This window comes from Oncorhynchus mykiss, chromosome 28, assembly GCF_013265735.2.
Source record: "Oncorhynchus mykiss isolate Arlee chromosome 28, USDA_OmykA_1.1, whole genome shotgun sequence".
NCBI lineage: Eukaryota > Metazoa > Chordata > Actinopteri > Salmoniformes > Salmonidae > Oncorhynchus > Oncorhynchus mykiss.
This window is the reverse complement of record NC_048592.1, coordinates 41,023,493-41,046,113: the sequence shown is the minus strand read 5'-3', so window position 1 is coordinate 41,046,113 and position 22,621 is coordinate 41,023,493. Positions and strand designations below refer to the sequence as shown.

At 45.1% G+C, this 22,621-nt stretch overlaps 1 protein-coding gene across 4 annotated transcripts in view; it reads right to left on the bottom strand.

Annotated features, from left to right (window-relative positions):
- Positions 1-6,795: 6,795 nt before the first annotated feature.
- Positions 6,796-22,621, bottom strand: part of LOC110509155 (ZZ-type zinc finger-containing protein 3) — a 55,752-nt gene continuing 39,926 nt past the window's right edge. For all 4 annotated transcript variants that reach the window (XM_036966019.1, XM_036966016.1, XM_036966018.1 and 1 more), the window contains 3 exons: positions 13,291-13,425; positions 10,341-10,441; positions 6,796-7,600 (listed from right to left, as the gene is read on the bottom strand). In XM_036966019.1, coding sequence (XP_036821914.1) covers positions 7,456-7,600; positions 10,341-10,441; positions 13,291-13,425 — 381 coding nt within the window. In that variant the 3' untranslated portion in view covers positions 6,796-7,455. The remainder of the gene's footprint in view (positions 7,601-10,340; positions 10,442-13,290; positions 13,426-22,621) is intronic.

Here is a 22,621-nt window from a genome sequence, read left to right as displayed (position 1 = left end):
TCTCCAGATCTCAACCCCATAGAAAATCTTTGGAAGGAGTTGAAAGTCCGTGTTGCCCAGCAACAGCCCCAAAACATCACTGCTCTAGAGGAGATCTGCATAGAGGAATGGGCCAAAATACCAGCAACAGTGTGTGTAAACCTTGTGAAGACTTGCAGAAAACGTTTGACCTCTGTCATTGCCAACAAAGGGTATACAACAAAGTATTTAGATAAACTTTTGTTATTGACCAAATAGATATTTTCCACCATAATTTGCAAATAAATTCATTAAAAATCCTACAATGTGATTTTCTGGGTTTTTTTTCTTCTCATTTTGTCTGTCATAGTTGAAGTGTACCTATGATGAAAATTACAGGGCTCATCTTTTTAAGTGGGAGAACTTGCACAATTGGTGGCTGACTAAATACTTTTTTTGCCCCACTGTAGCTCTTGCTGCTGGTGATTCTCTGATCCACCTCTACGCAGACGACACCATTCTGTATAGATCTGGCCCCTCTTTGGACACTGTGTTAACAAACCTCCAACCGAGCTTCAACGCCATACAACACTCCTTCCGTGGCCTAAACTGCTCTTAAACGCAAGTAAAACTAAATGCATGCTCTTCAACCGATTGCTGCCTGCACCTGCCCGCCCGTCCAGCATCACTACTCCGGACGGTTCTGATTTAGAATACGTGGACAACTACAAATACCTAGGTGTCTGGTTAGACTGTAAACTCTCCTTCCAGACTCATATTAAACATCTCCAATCCAAAATTAAATCTAGAATCAGCTTCCTATTTCGCAAAAAAGCCTCCTTCACTCATGCTGCCAAACATACCCTCGTAAAACTGACTGTCCCGCCAATCCTTGACTTCGGCGATGTCATTTACGAATTAGCCTCCAACACTCTATTCAGCAAATTGGATGCAGTCTATCACAGTGTCATCCATTTTGTCACCAAAGCCCCATATACGACCCACCACTGCGACCTGTATGCTCTCGTTGGCTGGCCATCGCTACATATTTGTCGCCAAACCCACTGGCTCCAGGTCATCTATAAGTCTTTGCTAGGTAAAGCTCTGCCTTATCTCAGCTCACAGGTCACCATAGCAACACCCACCCATTGCACACGCTCTAGCAGGTATATTTCACTGGTCACCCCCAAAACCAACACCTGCTTTGGCCGCTTTTCCTTCCAGTTCTCTGCTGCCAACGACTGGAACAAATTGCAAAACAATCACTGAAGTTGGAGACTCGTATCTCCCTCACTGACTTCAAGCATCGGCTGTCAGAGCAGCTTACCGATCGCTGCAGCTGTACACAGCCCATCTGTAAATAGCCCATCCAACCAACTACCTCATCCCCATATTTTATTTTTCCTGCTCTTTGCACACTAGTATTTCTACTTGCACATCGTCATCTGCTCATCTGTCACTCCCGTGTTAATTGATAAATTGTATTTATTTATTGCCTTACCTCCTTACCTCATTTTGCACACACTGTATATACAGATATTTCTATTGTGTTATTGACTGTACTTTTGTTTATTCCATGTGTAACTCTGTTGTTTTTGTCGCACTGCTTTGCTTTATCTTGGCCAGGTCGCAGTTGTAAATGAGAACTTGTTCTCAACTGGCCTACCTGGTTAAAAAAAGGTGATATAAAAAAATATATTTAAAAAAGAGCAAAGGAAAAGCAGCCAACAAGTGCTCAGCATATGTGGGAACTCCTTCAAGACTGTTGGAAAAGCATTCCAGGTGAAGCTGTTTGAGAGAAGGGTGGCTACTTTGAAGAATCTGGCACAGAAATCTAAGGCACTGCATCTCAGTGATAGAGGCTTCACTACAGACCCTGGTTCGATCCCGGGCTGTATCACAACCCGGCCGTGATCGGGAATCCCATAGGGCGGCGCAAAATTGTCTCAGCATCATTCGGGTTAGGGGAGGGGATTTGGCCGGTGTAGGCCGTCATTGTAAATACGAATTTGTTCTTAACTGACTTGCCTACTTAAATAAAAGGTTAAATAAATTAGTTTAACACTTTTTTGGTTACTACATGATTCCATGTGTTATTTCATAGTTTTGATGTCTTCATTATTATTCTACAACGTAGAAAATAGTTTTAAAAAATAAAGGAAAACCCTTGAATTAGTAGTTGTGTCCAAACTTTAGAAGCGTACTGGATATATATATATATATATATAACAAAAAACTATTAACAGACTATTGCATTTTACTCTATATAGCTGGTTGCAAGCTTCTTGTCATAAGAGACAATGTCACAGTGCTTGTTGAGTCAATACTTAACGTCTAATAAAGGCAGTTCCTTTGCTAAACCTGGACTCCTGACTTATTTGTGCAGTATTTGGAATATTCTACAGATTGTATACACTCACTGGCCAGTTTATTAGGCGCACCATCCTATTGTATACACTCACTGGCCAGTATATTAGGCCCACCATCCTATTGTATACACTCACTGGCCAGTTTATTAGGTACACCATCCTATTGTATATAATATTCTACAGATTGTATACACTCACTGGCCCATTTATTAGGTACACCACCCTATTGTATACACTCACTGGCCAGTTTATTAGGTACACCATCCTATTGTATATAATATTCTACAGATTGTATACACTCACTAGCCAGTTTATTAGGTACACCACCCTATTGTATATGATATTCTACAGATTGTATACACTCACTAGCCAGTTTATTAGGTACACCACCCTATTGTATACACTCACTGGCCAGTTTATTAGGTACACCACCCCACTGTGTTCCATCCACTCTACTTGAACAAATATGGTGGATGTCATGGCACCATAAATCATGCCTCAGGAGATGGTAGTAGATAAGATGCTTTGCTAAAACAAAATGTATCTTTTATAAATAACTCCATGTGGAGTTATTGTCCATGTGGGCCCAACATGCCCACCAGTCAAAGCCAATACAACAGCGCCCCCTGGTGGCTAACCGTCTTTACTGAATAATGTGTTTGTTTTGAAGAATACTAGTGTTTGGTATTTCGTATATTTGACGTTGAATCTTTAACTCAGGGCTAATTTGTAAGAGACCATAATTGACTTAACATAATTACTTGTCAAATAATGGTAAACAAATGTCAACTCGGGAATAAAGATTCTCTGATTTATAGAATCAATTAATAAAACATGGCTTTGTTTTGTCACAAATGACTGCCTAGCGAGGCATTTACAGATTTACCGAGGCATTTACAGATTTACCGAGGCATTTACAGATTTACCGAGGCATTTACAGATTTACCGAGGCATTTACCGATTTACCGAGGCATTTACAGATTTACCGAGGCATTTACAGATTTACCGAGGCATTTACCGGTTTACCGAGGCATTTACAGATTTACCGAGGCATTTACCGATTTACCGAGGCATTTACAGATTTACCGAGGCATTTACAGATTTACCGAGGCATTTACCGATTTACCGAGGCATTTACAGATTTACCGAGGCATTTACCGGTTTACCGAGGCATTTACAGATTTACCGAGGCACCCATAACAAAACCAAAGAATGCTGCAGGATTCTCCGGATGTAGAAATTTTATTTTCACATTTTTATTTCCACTGATCTCCTCAACAGTTTAACATGATTTAAAAACATACCGTTATGGGGGGGGGCAACAAAACAAAATCCATACAAGATGGCGTCTACTCATCAAGAACAACCACATCTACAGTCATGTCTAGATGGGATACAGCTTGTGAAATTGAAGTCCAAAGTAATTTAACCTAATTCTCCCAGCCTGCTACGTTAATTCTTCCAACCTGCTTCGAAAACTACATTTTGATAAAAGCGGTATCCCTTCTAGACCTAGGGGCTCTCATTCGTTCCTACTTTCTCCCCTCCCGGGTGTACGGTTTGGGTTCTAGCGCAACACAGCCGATTCAAATGACCAACTCATCATCAAGCTTTGATGATTTGAATCAGCTGTGTAGCTGGGCAAAAAAAAAAAAAACGTACAAGAAGTAGGAACGAATGAGAACCCCTAGGTCTAGACAATCACCACCTCCTCCTCGATTCTTCTCGTTGTTTTTAAATAGGTTCATAAAAATACAATATTTTAATGGAGGATCTAGAACAAGGGTCTCCAACCCTGTTCCTGGAGAGAGACCCTCCTGTAGGTTTTAACTCCAACCCTGGTCCTGGAGAGAGACCCTCCTGTAGGTTTTAACTCCAACCCTGGTCCTGGAGAGAGACCCTCCTGTAGGTTTTAACTCCAACCCTGGTCCTGGAGATTCCCTCCTGTAGGTTTTAACTCCAACCCTGGTCCTGGAGATTCCCTCCTGTAGGTTTTAACTCCAACCCTGGTCCTGGAGATTCCCTCCTGTAGGTTTTAACTCCAACCCTGGTCCTGGAGAGACCCTCCTGTAGGTTTTAACTCCAACCCTGTTCCTGGAGATACCCTCCTGTAGGTTTTAACTCCAACCCTGTTCCTGGAGAGAGACCCTCCTATAGATTTTAACTCCAACCCTGTTCCTGGAGATACCCTCCTGTAGGTTTTAACTCCAACCCTGGTCCTGGAGAGACCCTCCTGTAGGTTTTAACTCCGACCCTGTTCCTGGAGATACCCTCCTGTAGGTTTTAACTCCAACCCTGTTCCTGGAGAGAGACCCTACCGTAGGTTTTAACTCCAACCCCAGTTGTAACTGACCTGATTCAGCTTATCAACCAGCTAATTATTAATATCAGGTAGATCAGGGTTGGAGCAAATACCTACAAGACAGTAGGACTCCAAGAACAGGGTTGGAGAACCCCATAGAGATAGATAGATGACTCCACTTTGTATCTGTGCCATGATAGGTGAGCAGGGCCATTTTGAAGTAGTACATTTTCTTCTTCGCGATTGGCTGATTCCTCCTGATGACCCGGTTGGACTCCAACTTAATTTATTTAACTACATTAAAATGGTGTAAGTCCTCAATGGCGCTGTCCATGTTAAATGGCCTTTCGGCCACTTGTATCGGGGTCTGTTACCATGGAGACGTGAGGTGGAGAAGTATCAGGGGTCCGTTACCATGGCTGCATCTGACAACACCCGCCATTTGGGTTACATCAGCAGATCTTGTCCTGTGATTGGTTTAAAAACCTGGTAGGAATCAAAGACATGCCTCTCATGGGCACCAAGCTCCTCCCACCACCCATATTCCATAACAGGCCCCACCTACTCAAATACAGATATCTACCCATCTAGGACCATATTCTCTCTCATCAACATAACATTGATACCACCACACAACCATCACCACACACCAGTGTCAGGGTCATTAGTTCAAAACGTAGAAAAATGTTTTGCAATAGAAAACGACAAAGGTCAGGTAGTCCCTGCCCGTTTGTCAGTTATCTTCTGTTAGGTGAACACGACCCTGAATAGTAGTAGGCCCACTAGTAGGCCCACTAAACCAGGTGGAGGAGGAGGAGAGGACAAGGAGGAGGAGGAGAGGAGAAGAGGAGGGAAGGGACGAGAGTAGGAGGAGGAGGAGAAGAGAAGGGAGGAGAGCAGGACAAGAGAAGAGCAGGAGAAGAGGAGGGAGGAGAAGAGGAAGGAGGAGGGAGGAGAAGAGGAGGGAGGTGGAGAAGAAGAAGAGGAGGAGGGAGGGGAAGAGGAGGGAGGTGGAGAAGAAGAAGGGAGAGGGTGGGGAAGAGGAGGGAGGAGTAGAGGAGGGGGGAGTAGAGGAGGGAGGTGGAGAAGAAGAAGAGGAGGGAGGGGAAGAGGAGGGAGGTGGAGAAGAAAAAGAAGAGGAGGGTGGAGAAGAGAAGGGAGGAGAGCAGGAGAAGAGGAGGGAGGAGTAGAGGAGGGAGGTGGAGAAGAAGAAGAGGAGGGAGGGGAAGAGGAGGGAGGAGTAGAGGAGGGAGGAGTAGAGGAGGGAGGTGGAGAAGAAGAAGAGGAGGGAGGGGAAGAGGAGGGAGGAGTAGAGGAGGGAGGAGTAGAGGAGGGAGGTGGAGAAGAAGAAGAGGAGGGAGGGGAAGAGGAGGGAGGAGTAGAGGAGGGAGGAGTAGAGGAGGGAGGAGTAGAGGAGGGAGGAGTAGAGGAGGGAGGGGAAGAGGAGGGAGGTGGAGAAGAGAAGGGAGGAGTAGAGGAGGGAGGAGTAGAGGAGGGAGGAGTAGAGGAGGGAGGAGTAGAGGAGTAGAGGAGTAGAGGAGGGAGGAGTAGAGGAGGGAGGAGGGAGGAGTAGAGGAGTAGAGGAGTAGAGGAGGGAGGAGTAGAGGAGTAGAGGAGGGAGGAGTAGAGGAGTAGAGGAGTAGTAGAGGAGTAGAGGAGGGAGGAGTAGAGGAGGGAGGAGTAGAGGAGGGAGGAGTAGAGGAGGGAGGAGGGAGGAGGGAGGAGTAGAGGAGTAGAGGAGGGAGGAGTAGAGGAGGGAGGAGTAGAGGAGTAGAGGAGTAGAGGAGGGAGGAGTAGAGGAGTAGAGGAGTAGAGGAGGGAGGAGTAGAGGAGTAGAGGAGGGAGGAGTAGAGGAGGGAGGAGTAGAGGAGGGAGGAGTAGAGGAGTAGAGGAGGGAGGAGTAGAGGAGGGAGGAGGGAGGAGTAGAGGAGTAGAGGAGGGAGGAGTAGAGGAGTAGAGGAGGGAGGAGTAGAGGAGGGAGGAGTAGAGGAGGGAGGACCCTCTTCTGTCTCGGCACCCGGGAATGTCGGTGTGCCTTTTTCAGTTTTTTTAAATTTAATTTTAAATAGTGTTTTTTCTATTTCCATTATGTTCCTTTGTTTGGTCGTTACGGTAACCCCCCCCCCCCCACCCCCCCCCCACCCCCCGCCCCCCCCCACCCCCCACCACAGCCTGCCGTCAGAGACCCAGCCATCCTGCTGGGCTAGTGGGGTGAGGTGAGCAGGGTAGCTGGACTGAGAGCTGTCTAGGTTCTCGAGATCTGGAGCCATACCCAGTGTGGCCTGCAGGTTGGAGGCTTCTGTAGAGTGAGCTCAGCCTGGGGCTGGCTGGCTGGCTGGCTGGCTGGCTGGCTGGCTGGCTGAGGGCCTCTGAAACTGTGGCCCCAGGGCTGGACCAGGAAGGAGCCGCTCGGTGTAGCTGAAACTGTGGCCCCAGGGCTGGACCAGGAGGCTAGGGGTCTGTAGCTGTGGCCCAGGTGCTGGCCCAGGAGGCTAGGAGTCTGTAGCTGTGGCCCAGGTGCTGGACCAGGAGGCTAGGGGTCTGTAGCTGTGGCCCAGGGCTGACCCAGGAGGCTAGGGGTCTGTAGCTGTGGCCCAGGTGCTGGCCCAGGAGGCTAGGGGTCTGTAGCTGTGGCCCAGGTGCTGGCCCAGGAGGCTAGGAGTCTGTAGCTGTGGCCCAGGTGCTGGACCAGGAGGCTAGGGGTCTGTAGCTGTGGCCCAGGGCTGACCCAGGAGGCTAGGAGTCTGTAGCTGTGGCCCCAGATGCTGGACCAGGAGGCTCTGAGTCTGTAGCTATGGCCCAGGGCTGAGATTAGGGGCCATGCTGTCATCTGTTAGCAGGGTAGTAGTTGGGATCCAGGTAGTTATATCCAGGGGTCTGAGCCAGACAGTAGTCCCTGTCTAGGAAGGTCTCATGGTGATGGACAGGCTCCAGATGGTGGCTGGGCAGGTGGCTCTCTGTCTTGTACAGGCTGGAGGAGGTAAACACAGGGGAAATACAAGGTTAATGGATTGGGAAAAGGATTCCACACAGTTGTGGCCAAATATATTGACACCCTTGTACTTCTCTTAAATAATTCCCAATTTCTTCAATAGTAAGTTGGTCACCTTGCTATCGGTCCTTTTTATTTTTTGTAAACTCTATTTTTCTAAATTAAAATTGTAAACTTAAAGACAAATGGCACGGACAAATGTAGTGGCACCGCAGAGCTGGTACTTGATCAAGGGAACTGCAGACAAATTATTCTTGTAGCAATGAGCACTTTTCTTTTGGACATTTGTCCCACTCTTCAGCAGCAAACAAAAAACGAATTCTTCCAACGTTAGAGGGGTGCCCTCCACCAACTGCTGTTGTCAGATCTTGTCATAAGTTATGAATGTGATTCAGATCAGGATTCTTCGCTGGCCACACCAGAACAGTCCAGCGACTCTTCTTAATCATTCTCTATTCAACCAAGTGTCTAAAACTGTGTCTCTGTTGAAGGTTGTGGGTCTTCCAGTAGGAGGACACCCTCAAACACATAAACGTCCCTTTATCAGGACCCTGTCTTTCAAAGATAATTCGTAAAAATCCAAATAACTTCACAGATCTTCATTGTAAAGGGTTTAAACACTGTTTCCCAATGCTTGTTCAATGAACCATAAACAATTAATGAACATGCACCTGTGGAACGGTCGTTAAGACACTAACAGCTCACAGACGGTAGGCAATTAAGGTCACAGTTATGAAAACTTAGGACACCAAAGAGGCCTTTCTACTCACTCTGAAAAACACCAAACGAAAAATGCCCAGGGTCTCATCTGTGTGAATGTGCCTTAGGCATGCTGCAAGGAGGCATGAGGACTGCAGATGTGGCCAGGGCAATAAATTGCAATGTCCGTACTGTGAGACGCCTAAGACAGCGCTACAGGGAGACAGGACGGACAGCTGATCGTCCTCTCAGTGGCAGACCACGTGTAACAACACCTGCACAGGATCGGTACATCCGAACATCACACCTGCGGGACAGGTACAGGATGGCAACAACAACTGCCCGAGTTACACCAGGAACGCACAATCCCTCCATCAGTGCTCAGACTGTCCGCAATAGGCTGAGAGAGGCTGGACTGAGGGCTTGTAGGCCTGTTGTAAGGCAGGTCCTCACCAGACATCAACGACAACAATGTTGCCTACGGGCACAAACCCACCTTCGCTGAACCAGACAGGACTGTCAAGAAGTGTTCTTCACTGATGAGTCGCGGTTTTGTCCCACCAGGGGTGATGGTCGGATTCGCGTTTATCGTTGAAGGAATGAGCATTACACCGAGGCCTGTACTCTGGAGCGGGATCGATTTGGAGGTGGAGGGTCCGTCATGGTCTGGGGCGGTGTGTCACAGCGTCATCGGACTGAGCTTGTTGTCATTGCAGGCAATCTCAACGCTGTGCATTACAGGGAAGACCTCCCCCTCCCTCATGTGGTACCCTTCCTGCAGGCTCATCCTGACATGACCCTCCAGCATGACAATGCCACCAGCCATACTGCTCGTTCTGTGCGTGATTTCTTGCAAGACAGGAATGTCAGTGTTCTGCCATGGCCAGCGAAGAGCCATGATCTCAATCCCATTGAGCACATCTGGGACCTGTTGGATTGGAGGGTGAGGGCTAGGGCCATTCCCACCAGAAATGTCTGGGAACTTGTAGGTGCCTTGGTGGAAGACTGGGGTAACATCTCACAGCAAGAACTGGCTTCTGGTGCAGTCCATGAGGAGGAGATGCACTGCAGTACTTAATGCAGCTGGTGGCCACACCAGATACTAACTGTTACTTTTGATTTTGACCCCCCCCCTCCCCACTTTGTTCAGGGAGACATTATTCCATTTCTGTTAGTCACATGTCTGTGGAACTTGTTCAGTTTATGTCTCAGTTGTTGAATCTTGTTATGATCATACAAATATTTACGCATGTTAAGTTTGCTGAAAATAAACACAGTTGACAGTGAGAGGACGTTTCTTTTAATGCTGAGTTTAGAAGCACCCAGGAATGGTTCAAGAAGAAATGCTGGACTGTTCTGAAATTAATAGAGAACTATTTAAGAAAAATGCAACAGGGGGTGGCAATATATTTGGCTGCAACTGTTAAGTAGTATAGAAGACAAAACGTCAACACTATAACACATTTCTTGTACCGTGGTGGGGGAAAAACAGAGGAATTATGGGTTAATACACAACGATGAAACAGTTAACACAGAGATCAACAGCATACGCAACAAGGCTGCTATGCCGGCGTAGGAAGCTACGAGGGGACTTACTTCCTGTCTTGCACAGGCTGGAGGTGGGAACAGGGTTCAGACATGTCAATCATGGCAACTGAAAACTGGCAACTTGATGCACATGCATCAATGAACTAACTCAAAATGTGAAAATAAACTTTTCCTGCATCTTAGCTGCATTTATTTATTTTTTTACTGGTGTAAACTGGTATTATTGTTATGTCCCACACAATGTATTTTTACATGTGTTTTCAAAATAGTTTTAACACGTTTCAAGCATACTGAACAGAGCCCGAGCCAAATACGTTGACACACGCATCAATGAAACTGAAGTTGTCTACTGCACCAGGAACAAAACTATTAAGATGCAGGCAGGGTATATAATGGGAGTTAAACCTCTCCGTTTAACTCCATTTAAAAATCATTAGCCTACTGAACAGAGCCCCAGCCAGGCAGGACTCACCAGTCGGAGCAGTTGGAACAGAAGTCCACAGCGTTGTCTGAGGGACAGTCCTGACAATGCCACCGCACGCCCTGGATGGGCTCCACACCACACACGTCACACTGCAGAGAGAGACATTAGCTAGTCTCAGATGATTTAAAAAAAATACTTGTCAAACGACATTATACTAAGGAGAGAGAGTTAGCTAGCTAGCACACATTATACTAAGGAGAGAGAGTTAGCTAGCACACATTACACTAAGGAGAGAGAGTTAGCTAGCACACATTACACTAAGGAGAGAGAGTTAGCTAGCACACATTACACTAAGGAGAGAGAGTTAGCTAGCACACATTACACTAAGGAGAGAGTTAGCTAGCACACATTACACTAAGGAGAGAGTTAGCTAGCTAGCACACATTATACTAAGGAGAGAGAGTTAGCTAGCACACATTACACTAAGGAGAGAGAGTTAGCTAGCACACATTACACTAAGGAGAGAGAGTTAGCTAGCACACATTACACTAAGGAGAGAGAGTTAGCTAGCACACATTACACTAAGGAGAGAGTTAGCTAGCACACATTACACTAAGGAGAGAGTTAGCTAGCTAGCACACATTATACTAAGGAGAGAGAGTTAGCTAGCACACATTATACTAAGGAGAGAGAGTTAGCTAGCACACATTACACTAAGGAGAGAGAGTTAGCTAGCACACATTACACTAAGGAGAGAGAGTTAGCTAGCACACATTATACTAAGGAGAGAGAGTTAGCTAGCACACATTACACTAAGGAGAGAGTTAGCTAGCACACATTACACTAAGGAGAGAGTTAGCTAGCTAGCACACATTATACTAAGGAGAGAGAGTTAGCTAGCACACATTATACTAAGGAGAGAGCGTTAGCTAGCACACATTATACTAAGGAGAGAGCGTTAGCTAGCACACATTATACTAAGGAGAGAGAGTTAGCTAGCACACATTACACTAAGGAGAGAGAGTTAGCTAGCTAGCACACATTATACTAAGGAGAGAGAGTTAGCTAGCACACATTATACTAAGGAGAGAGAGTTAGCTAGCACACATTACACTAAGGAGAGAGAGTTAGCTAGCACACATTATACTAAGGAGAGAGAGTTAGCTAGCACACATTACACTAAGGAGAGAGTTAGCTAGCTAGCACACATTGTACTAAGGAGAGAGAGTTAGCTAGCACACATTATACTAAAGAGAGAGAGTTAGCTAGCACACATTACACTAAGGAGAGAGTTAGCTAGCTAGCACACATTATACTAAGGAGAGAGTTAGCTAGCACACATTACACTAAGGAGAGAGAGTTAGCTAGCACACATTACACTAAGGAGAGAGAGTTAGCTAGATAGCACACATTACACTAAGGAGAGAGAGTTAGCTAGCTAAGGACACAGACAGAGTTACACTAGGGCGTTGGGCCACCACCAGAACAGATTCAACACACCTCGGTATAGATTCTACAGGTGTCTTGATAGGGTGTTGGGTCACCACCAGAACAGATTCAATACACCTCGGTATAGATTCTACAGGTGTCTTGATAGGGTGTTGGGTCACCACCAGAACAGATTCAACACACCTCGGTATAGATTCTACAGGTGTCTTGATAGGGTGTTGGGTCACCACCAGAACAGATTCAACACACCTCGGTATAGATTCTACAGGTGTCTTGATAGGGTGTTGGGTCACCACCAGAACAGATTCAACACACCTCGGTATAGATTCTACAGGTGTCTTGATAGGGTGTTGGGTCACCACCAGAACAGATTCAACACACCTCGGTATAGATTCTACAGGTGTCTTGATAGGGTGTTGGGTCACCACCAGAACAGATTCAACACACCTCGGTATAGATTCTACAGGTGTCTTGATAGGGTGTTGGATCACCACCAGAACAGATTCAACACACCTCGGTATAGATTGTACAGGTGTCTTGATAGGGTGTTGGGTCACCACCAGAACAGATTCAACACACCTCGGTATAGATTCTACAGGTGTCTGGAACTCTATTGGAGGGATGTGACACCGTTCTGCCGTGGAGAAATTCCATCATTTGGTGTTTTGTTGATGGTGGTGGAAAACACTGTCTCAAGTGTTCAATTGGATTGAGTTCTTTGAGTCAGTGACCACTGGTGCCCTGTGGATGGGGGGCGTTGTCATCCTAGAAGAGACCACTCCCATCTGGATAGAACTGCTTCACCATAAGGTCGAAGGTGATCACTCACAACGGCTGTGAATTTACTGGCGTTTCCCTTGCCCTCTAAGGGGTTGAGTGGACCTGAACCACGGCAGGAAAACGCACCTCACACCATAACAGAGCCATCAGAACCCTCATTTACTCAAGTGTTTCCTTTACTCTGGCAGGTACCTGTACATTCCAGCGGACAGCAGAGACACGTGGGTAGATAATCAGTAGATATAGCTTGAAGCCCGTGTGAAAGCCGATTAACCACTACCTTGTATCCATGGTGCAATGCCAATGGTGGTGTGGGTATGTTGTATCCATGGTGATGTGTGTACCTTGTATCCATGGTGATGTGTGTACCTTGTATCCATGGTGATGTGTGTACCTTGTATCCACGGTGATGTGTGTACCTAGTATCCACGGTGACGTGTGTACCTAGTATCCACGGTGATGTGTGTACCTTGTATCCATGGTGATGTGTGTACCTTGTATCCACGGTGATGTGTGTACCTTGTATCCACAGTGATGTGTGTACCTTGTATCCACGGTGACGTGTGTACCTTGTATCCACGGTGATGTGTGTACCTTGTATCCACGGTGATGGGTGTACCTTGTATCCACGGTGATGTGTGTACCTTGTATCCACGGTGATGTGTGTACCTTGTATCCACGGTGACGTGTGTACCTTGTATCCACGGTGATGTGTGTACCTTGTATCCACGGCGGTGTGTGTACCTTGTATCCACGGTGATGTGTGTACCTTGTATCCGTGGTGCAGGGCCATGCTACTCTCAGCCTGGATCTCCTGCAGTTTGTGTTTCTTCATTCTCTTCAGCTCCAGAAGCTCCTTGTACTCCGGCAGGTGTCTCAACTCCACAGGTACACCCTCCTCATCCTGGAGAAACACACACACACACACGAAAACACACACACACAAAGTATCACAGACTAACACTTACAGTGAGGTTTCTAAGGAGCATGCAGACCCTGTAACCGATAAAGTCTGACTCCTTGTAGTGACATTCCTTTACCACTAGAAAGGCACAGCCTTGTCAGACCCCCCCTTCAAGATAACCAGCTGTCATTCTGACTGCAACATTCTTTGCAAGGTAAAGCTCCGCCTGATCTCAGCTCACTGGTCACCATAGCAACACCCACCTGTAGCACGCGCTCCAGCAGGTATATTTCACTGGTCACCCCCAAAACCAATTCCTTCTTTGGCTGCATTTCGTTCCAGTTCTCTGCTGCCAATGACTGGAACTAATTGCAAAAATCACTGAAGCTGGAGACTCGTATCTCCCTCAATAACTTTAAGCACCAAATCAAATCAAATCAAATCAAATTTTATTTGTCACATACACATAGTTAGCAGATGTTAATGCGAGTGTAGCGAAATGCTTGTGCTTCTAGTTCCGACAATGCAGTAATAACCAACAAGTAATCTAACTAACAATTCCAAAACTACTGTCTTGTACACAGTGTAGGGGTGTCAAAGTCAAATGGACGGAGGGCCAAATAAAAAAATCAGCTACAAGACGAGGGCCGGACTGTTCGAATGTTCATTGAAAAATTTTTAAATGACGCATATAGTCTAGTGAACCTAATTGAACCTACTGAAAACCTAACAAATATATTACAATATGATCAGATAAATAAAGCAATATTTTCTTATGGCTCTGTCAGTAATCTTTAATTTTCAACAGACACAAAAGACAAATTTCCTTTATATAAATATCCCCATAACATGAACATTAAATGAAAGAAACCGGTATTCAAGGCACCATCAGTAGACTATATTTTCTATTTTAGCAAAAGTGGGCTAAATTTACTTCAAAGAAAAAACAATAATAGCAATTTTCTATCATCCACTCAACTGAAATATTTTTAAAATATAATTGGATTGAAATACAAAAAAATAAAGTGCAAAAATCTATTAATCAAAAACAACACTTTGTTTAAGGAGAAGTAACATGCAGTGAAAACAAATATTAAATTTTAACTTTTAAACTTGAACTGAGTAAAAACTCTAAATATGTGATTGCACAGTAATGTTCACTTGTTTGAGGTTGAGGGTGATACTTGGTGGTGTCCCATCTTTTCCACAAGTTCATCAATGTTCGGGGTAAGGCTCTGAGCTGAAGAAATCCTCAGAATTGAGTGGAGGTGTTCAGCAGTAAGTCGACTTCTGTGTGATGTTTTGTTCAGGTTCATCAAAGAAAACAGTTGTTCACACAGGTATGTGCTGCCAAACATAGACAACGTTTGAGCAGCCTGGATGCGCAGCTGGGGCATTGTGCCGGGGAGGAAACGGGCAAACTCCGCAGCACCCACTGCCGCATATTTTTCCCTCAGTGCATCATTGCATTGGAGGTCAATCAACTCCATTTGGAGGTTTGGTGGTGAGCTTTCCACGTCAACAGCAAATGGGTTACCGAGCAGTTCCAACCTGCTTTTTTGTGCTTCAAAGTCAGCAAATCGGCGTCGAAAGTCAGTGGTAAGCATACCTATTTTATCAGCCAACTGTGTGCTCGGGAACGCACTGGTAGAGAGCTTCTCTTTCATGGTCTGGCAGCTGGGAAAGTGGCTCAAATTTTCTTTCCGCATCTGCGTCTCCCACAGAGTCAGTTTGGTTTTAAATGCCTTCACTGTACTGTACATATCAGAGATGACACGATCCCGACCCTGCAGCTGCAAGTTTATTGCATTCAGATGACTCGTAATGTCACACAGAAAAGCCATTTCACACAGAAACATTTCGTCTCGGAGTTGTGTTGTGTCTTTCCCTTTGCTGTCCAAGAATAGACAAATCTCCTCACGAAGCTCGAAACATCTTTGAAGCACCTTTCCCTGGCTTAGCCATCGCACCTCTGTGTGATAAGGCAAATCACCATGCTCCGTTTCTAACTCCGTCAGAAATGCCTTGAACTGGCGGTGATTCAAACCTTTGGCTCTGATAAAGTTAACTGTGCGTGTGATGATGCTCATTACATGCTCCATTTTCAAGGCTTTACCGCACAACGCTTCCTGGTGTATGATACAATGATAAGCTGTCAGCTCACCTGTCGCGTTTTCCTCTTGCATCTTTTCCCGTATCTTCGCCACCAGTCCGCTCCTGTGTCCACACATCGCAGGTGCTCCGTCGGTTGTCAAACCCACGAGTTTTTCCCAAGGCAGCTCCATCTCATTTACACATCTTGACACCTCTTCATACAAATCATGTCCCGTAGTTGTGCCATGCATAGGACGTAAAGCCAAAAACTCCTCTGTCACGCTTAGGCTGGAGTCCACTCCGCGGATGAAAATTGACAACTGGGCAATGTCAGAAATGTCGGTGCTCTCATCCACAGCCAAGGAATATGCAATAAAATCTTTTCCCTTTTTCACAAGCTGCTCTTTTAGATTGATGGACAACTGGTCTACTCTCTCGGCAATGGTGTTTCTGCTCAGACTCACATTTAAAAAGAGTTGCCTTTTTTCTGGGCAAACTTCGTCACAAACTTTAATCATGCAGTTTTTGATGAAATCCCCCTCCGTAAATGGCCGGGCTGATTTAGCGATCTCTTCTGCCAAAATAAAACTGGCCTTGACAGCAGCCTGGCCTTGTGATTTGGCTTTTTTGAACAGAGCCTGTCGAGATTTGAGGCCTCGTTTTAATTCCTCTGCCTTTTGTAGCCTTTGTTCCATGTCCATATTCTTGTTTTTGTCCGCGTGTTTCGTTTCATAATGTCGTCTCAGATTATACTCTTTCAGTACCGCCACACTTTCTCCACACAGAAGACACACAGGTTTTCCAGCTACCTTCGTGAACATATACTCCGACTCCCACCTTGTTTGAAACCCCCGGTTCTCAGTATCCACCTTCCGTTTTGCCATTTTTGATGGGTATCTGAAAGTTAATTTTACTGTGATGCTGACGACTGCTGTGCCAATAAATATTGAAATGAAGCAGCCTACTGCTCGGTGCGTCACCTTTGCATTGTGGGAAATGTAGTATTGGTGCGTGTAAAAGATCTGCGGGCTGCCGGCTTGCTGCGGGCCGGTTCTAATAATAAATCAAGATCATCCCAGGGGCCGTAAAAAACCTTCTTGCGGGCCGGATGTGGCCCGCGGGCCTTGACTCTGACATATGTGGTGTAAGGGGATAAAGAATATGTACATAAGGATATATGAATGAGTGATGGTACAGAGCAGCATAGGCAAGATACAGTAGATGGTATCGAGTACAGTATGTACAAATGAGATGAGTATGTAAACAAAGTGGCATAGTTTAAAGTGGCTAGTGATACATGTATTACATAAGGATACAGTCGATGATATAGAGTACAGTATATACGTATGCATATGAGATGAATAATGTAGGGTAAGTAACATTATATAAGGTAGCATTGTTTAAAGTGGCTAGTGATATATTTACATCATTTCCCATCAATTCCCATTATTAAAGTGGCTGGAGTTGAGTCAGTGTCAGTGTGTTGGCAGCAGCCACTCAATGTTAGTGGTGGCTGTTTAACAGTCTGATGGCCTTGAGATAGAAGCTGTTTTTCAGTCTCTCGGTCCCAGCTTTGATGCACCTGTACTGACCTCGCCTTCTGGATGATAGCGGGGTGAACAGGCAGTGGCTCGGGTGGTTGATGTCCTTGATGATCTTTATGGCCTTCCTGTGACATCGGGTGGTGTAGGTGTCCTGGAGGGCAGGTAGTTTGCCCCCGGTGATGCGTTGTGCAGACCTCACCACCCTCTGGAGAGCCTTACGGTTGAGGGCGGAGCAGTTGCCGTACCAGGCGGTGATACAGCCCGCCAGGATGCTCTCGATTGTGCATCTGTAGAAGTTTGTGAGTGCTTTTGGTGACAAGCCAAATTTCTTCAGCCTCCTGAGGTTGAAGAGGCGCTGCTGCGCCTTCTTCACAATGCTGTCTGTGTGAGTGGACCAATTCAGTTTGTCTGTGATGTGTATGCCGAGGAACTTAAAACTTGCTACCCTCTCCACTACTGTTCCATCGATGTGGATAGGGGGGTGTTCCCTCTGCTGTTTCCTGAAGTCCACAATCATCTCCTTAGTTTTGTTGACGTTGAGTGTGAGGTTATTTTCCTGACACCACTCTCCGAGGGCCCTCACCTCCTCCCTGTAGGCCGTCTCGTCGTTGTTGGTAATCAAGCCTACCACTGTTGTGTCGTCCGCAAACTTGATGATTGAGTTGGAGGCGTGCGTGGCCACGCAGTCGTGGGTGAACAGGGAGTACAGGAGAGGGCTCAGAACGCACCCTTGTGGGGCCCCAGTGTTGAGGATCAGCGGGGAGGAGATGTTGTTGCCTACCCTCACCACCTGGGGGCGGCCCGTCAGGAAGTCCAGTACCCAGTTGCACAGGGCGGGGTCGAGACCCAGGGTCTCGAGCTTGATGACGAGCTTGGAGGGTACTATGGTGTTGAATGCCGAGCTGTAGTCAATGAACAGAATTCTCACATAGGTATTCCTCTTGTCCAGATGGGTTAGGGCGGTGTGCAGTGTGGTTGAGATTGCATCGTCTGTGGACCTATTTGGGCGGTAAGCAAATTGGAGTGGGTCTAGGGTGTCAGGTAGGGTGGAGGTGATATGGTCCTTGACTAGTCTCTCAAAGCACTTCATGATGACGGAAGTGAGTGCTACGGGGCGGTAGTCGTTTAGCTCAGTTACCTTAGCTTTCTTGGGAACAGGAACAATGGTGGCCCTCTTGAAGCATGTGGGAACAGCAGACTGGTATAGGGATTGATTGAATATGTCCGTAAACACACCGGCCAGCTGGTCTGCGCATGCTCTGAGGGCGCGGCTGGGGATGCCGTCTGGGCCTGCAGCCTTGCGAGGGTTAACACGTTTAAATGTCTTACTCACCTCGGCTGCAGTGAAGGAGAGACCGCATGTTTTCGTTGCCGGCCGTGTCAGTGGCACTGTATTGTCCTCAAAGTGGGCAGAGCAGCTGTCAGAGCAGCTCACAGATCACTGCACCTGCACATAGCCCATCTGTAAATAGCCCAACCAACTACCCCATCCCCATACAGTATTTATTTATTTATCTTGCTCCTTTGCACCCCAGTATCTCTACTTGCACATTCATCTTCTGCACATCTATCACTCCACTGTTTAAATTGTAATTACTTCGCCACTACAACCTATTTATTGCCTTACCTCCCTAATCTTACCTCATTTGCATACACTGTACATATTTTTTTTTCTCTATTGTGTTATTGACTGTACGTTTGTTTATGTGTAACTCTGTTGTTGTTTTTTATTTATTTTAATTTTTACCCCTTTTTCTCCCCAATGTCGTGGTATCCAATTGTTTAGTGGCTACTATCTTGTCTCATTGCTACAACTCCCGTACGGGCTCGGGAGAGACGAAGGTTGAAAGCCATGCGTCCTCCGATACACAACCCAACCAAGCCGCACTGCTTCTTAACACAGCGTGCATCCAACCCGGAAGCCAGCCGCACCAATGTGTCGGAGGAAACACCGTGCACCTGGCGACCTTGGTTAGCGCGCACTGCGCCTGGCCTGCCATAGCAGTCGCTGGTGTGCGATGAGACAAGAATATCCCTACCGGCCAATGGGCGCGAACCCAGAGTCTCTGGTGGCACAGCTGGCGCTGCAGTACAGCGCACTTAACCATTCTCAACTGGTCTACCTGGTTAAATAAAGGTGAAATAAACTAAAAATTCTAACAGTCTAATAAATACATGTGACATAAGCTTTCGCAAAAATAATAATTTGGTTGTGTTTATGAAGGTCTTAGGTAGTATTAGACTACGCATTGTCTGTCTTTTTCAATAGCATTTATGACTTTATGTTACTGTAGGCTATATGTAAAAACGATGAAACACAACATGTCTGGAAACAGAATGTGTCTGTTTCCAGGCAGTGCCTTCTCGCTTCTTTATCATCAAAACAGTGGTAACACAGGGAGAAAGGTGTCCCCTACATGTCAAAACAGAGTGTCCCCTACATGTCAAAACAGAGTGTCCCCTACATGTCAAAACAGAGTGTCCCCTAAATGTCAAAACAGAGTGTCCCCTAAATGTCAAAACAGAGTGTCCCCTAAATGTCAAAACAGAGTGTCCCCTACATGTCAAAACAGAGGTAACAGATGGAGAAAGGTGTCCCCTACATGTCTGACCAGAAGCTCGCCATACACACGCTCTTTCACCGAATGCTCCACAGACATACAGGATTGAAATTAATGCTTCCAATTTATCAACAGACAGTGTCTCCTTGCTCCTTGTGCATCTCAGCCCCAGTACAGTCCCTGATTCCAGACAGTGTCTCCTTGAGTGTCTCAGCCCCAGTATCTGATCCCAGGCACTGCCATCTCACCGTTTCATTTGGTAGAGCTCAGTGCGCACCGTTCTGGCTTTTTTGCCCATTGGCCTCGGCGGCGTAGGGTCATAGGCCACGGCGGCGTAGGGTCTTAGGCCTCGGCGGCATAGGGTCTTAGGCCTCGGCGGCATAGGGTCTTAGGCCTCGGCGGCATAGGGTCTTAGGCCTTTGAGGTTCAGGCTGAGGCTCAGAATCAGAAGTATGATCAGAGATGTCATGAATCCTTTCATCCATCTGAGTTGTTGTCATTCAGCATGTGCATCCATTCCTCTTGGTCTTCCTGCCTTTGTAAATTCCACATGCTCCCACGGTGTACTCCAAGCAGGCCAGAGTAGACTGATAAAACAGCTTGGATTAGGTGGACTGGGATTAGGGATTAGATGACCCTGTTCTTTATTCACAATCAGTGATTATATAATTATGTATTGTTCACTTCCCCTCGGCATCAACTCACCCATTCTCCCCCTTTCTACCGTCATACTTTACTTAATCTGCTGTTATATGTTTTGGTATAGTTTAGGTTCAGTTTTGGTATGGTTTAGGTTCAGTTTAGGTTCAGTTTTGGTGTAGTTTAGGTTCAGTTTTGGTGTAGTTTAGGTTCAGTTTTGGTACAGTTTAGGTTCAGTTTTGGTATAGTTTAGGTTCAGTTTTGGTATGGTTTAGGTTCAGTTTAGGTTCAGTTTTGGTACAGTTTAGGTTCAGTTTTGGTACAGTTTAGGTTCAGTTTTGGTATAGTTTAGGTTCAGTTTTGGTGTAGTTTAGGTTCAGTTTTGGTATGGTTTAGGTTCAGTTTAGGTTCAGTTTTGGTGTAGTTTAGGTTCAGTTTTGGTGTAGTTTAGGTTCAGTTTTGGTACAGTTTAGGTTCAGTTTTGGTATAGTTTAGGTTCAGTTTTGGTATGGTTTAGGTTCAGTTTAGGTTCAGTTTTGGTACAGTTTAGGTTCAGTTTTGGTACAGTTTAGGTTCAGTTTTGGTATAGTTTAGGTTCAGTTTTGGTGTAGTTTAGGTTCAGTTTTGGTATGGTTTAGGTTCAGTTTAGGTTCAGTTTTGGTACAGTTTAGGTTCAGTTTAGGTATGGTTTAGGTTCAGTTTAGGTTCAGTTTTGGTACAGTTTAGGTTCAGTTTAGGTATAGTTCAGGTTCAGTTTTGGTATGGTTTAGGTTCAGTTCAGGTTCAGTTTTGGTACAGTTTAGGTTCAGTTTAGGTATAGTTCAGGTTCAGTTTTGGTATGGTTTAGGTTCAGTTTAGGTTCAGTTTTGGTGTAGTTTAGGTTCAGTTTTGGTATGGTTTAGGTTCAGTTTAGGTTCAGTTTTGGTACAGTTTAGGTTCAGTTTTGGTATAGTTCAGGTTCAGTTTTGGTATGGTTTAGGTTCAGTTTAGGTTCAGTTTTGGTGTAGTTTAGGTTCAGTTTTGGTATGGTTTAGGTTCAGTTTAGGTTCAGTTTTGGTACAGTTTAGGTTCAGTTTTGGTATAGTTCAGGTTCAGTTTTGGTATGGTTTAGGTTCAGTTTAGGTTCAGTTTTGGTATAGTTTAGGTTCAGTTTTGGTATAGTTCAGGTTCAGTTTTGGTATGGTTTAGGTTCAGTTTAGGTTCAGTTTTGGTACAGTTTAGGTTCAGTTTTGGTGTAGTTTAGGTTCAGTTTTGGTATGGTTTAGGTTCAGTTTAGGTTCAGTTTTGGTACAGTTTAGGTTCAGTTTTGGTATAGTTCAGGTTCAGTTTTGGTATGGTTTAGGTTCAGTTTAGGTTCAGTTTTGGTACAGTTTAGGTTCAGTTTTGGTGTAGTTTAGGTTCAGTTTTGGTATGGTTTAGGTTCAGTTTAGGTTCAGTTTTGGTACAGTTTAGGTTCAGTTTTGGTATAGTTCAGGTTCAGTTTTGGTATGGTTTAGGTTCAGTTTAGGTTCAGTTTTGGTGTAGTTTAGGTTCCGTTTTGGTACAGTTTAGGTTCAGTTTTGGTATAGTTTAGGTTCAGTTTTGGTATAGTTTAGGTTCAGTTTTGGTATAGTTTAGGTTCGACAGATTTAGACAGTGTGTCATATAGACTGATTTAGACAGTGTGTTTTATAGACTGATTTAGACAGTGTGTTATATAGACTGATTTAGACAGTGTGTTATATAGACTGATTTAGACAGTGTGTTATATAGACTGATTTAGACAGTGTGTTATATAGACAGTGTGTTATATAGACTGATTTAGACAGTGTGTCATATAGACTGATTTAGACAGTGTGTTACATAGACTGATTCAGACAGTGTGTCTTATAGACTGATTTAGACAGTGTGTTATATAGACTGATTTAGACTGTGTGTTATTTAGACTGATTTAGACAGTGTGTCATATAGACAGTGTGTTATATAGACAGTGTGTTATATAGACTGATTTAGGCAGTGTGTCATATAGACTGATTTAGACAGTGTGTTATATAGACTGATTTAGACTGTGTGTCATATAGACAGTGTGTTATATAGACTGATTTAGGCAGTGTGTTATATAGACTGATTTAGACAGTGTGTCATATAGACTGATTTAGACAGTGTGTCATATAGACTGATTTAGACAGTGTGTCATATAGACTGATTTAGACAATGTGTTACATAGACTGATTCAGACAGTGTGTCATATAGACTGATTTAGACAGTGTGGTATATAGACAGTGTGTTATATAGACTGATTTAGACAGTGTGTTATATAGACAGTGTGGTTATATAGACTGATTTAGACAATGTGTTACATAGACTGATTCAGACAGT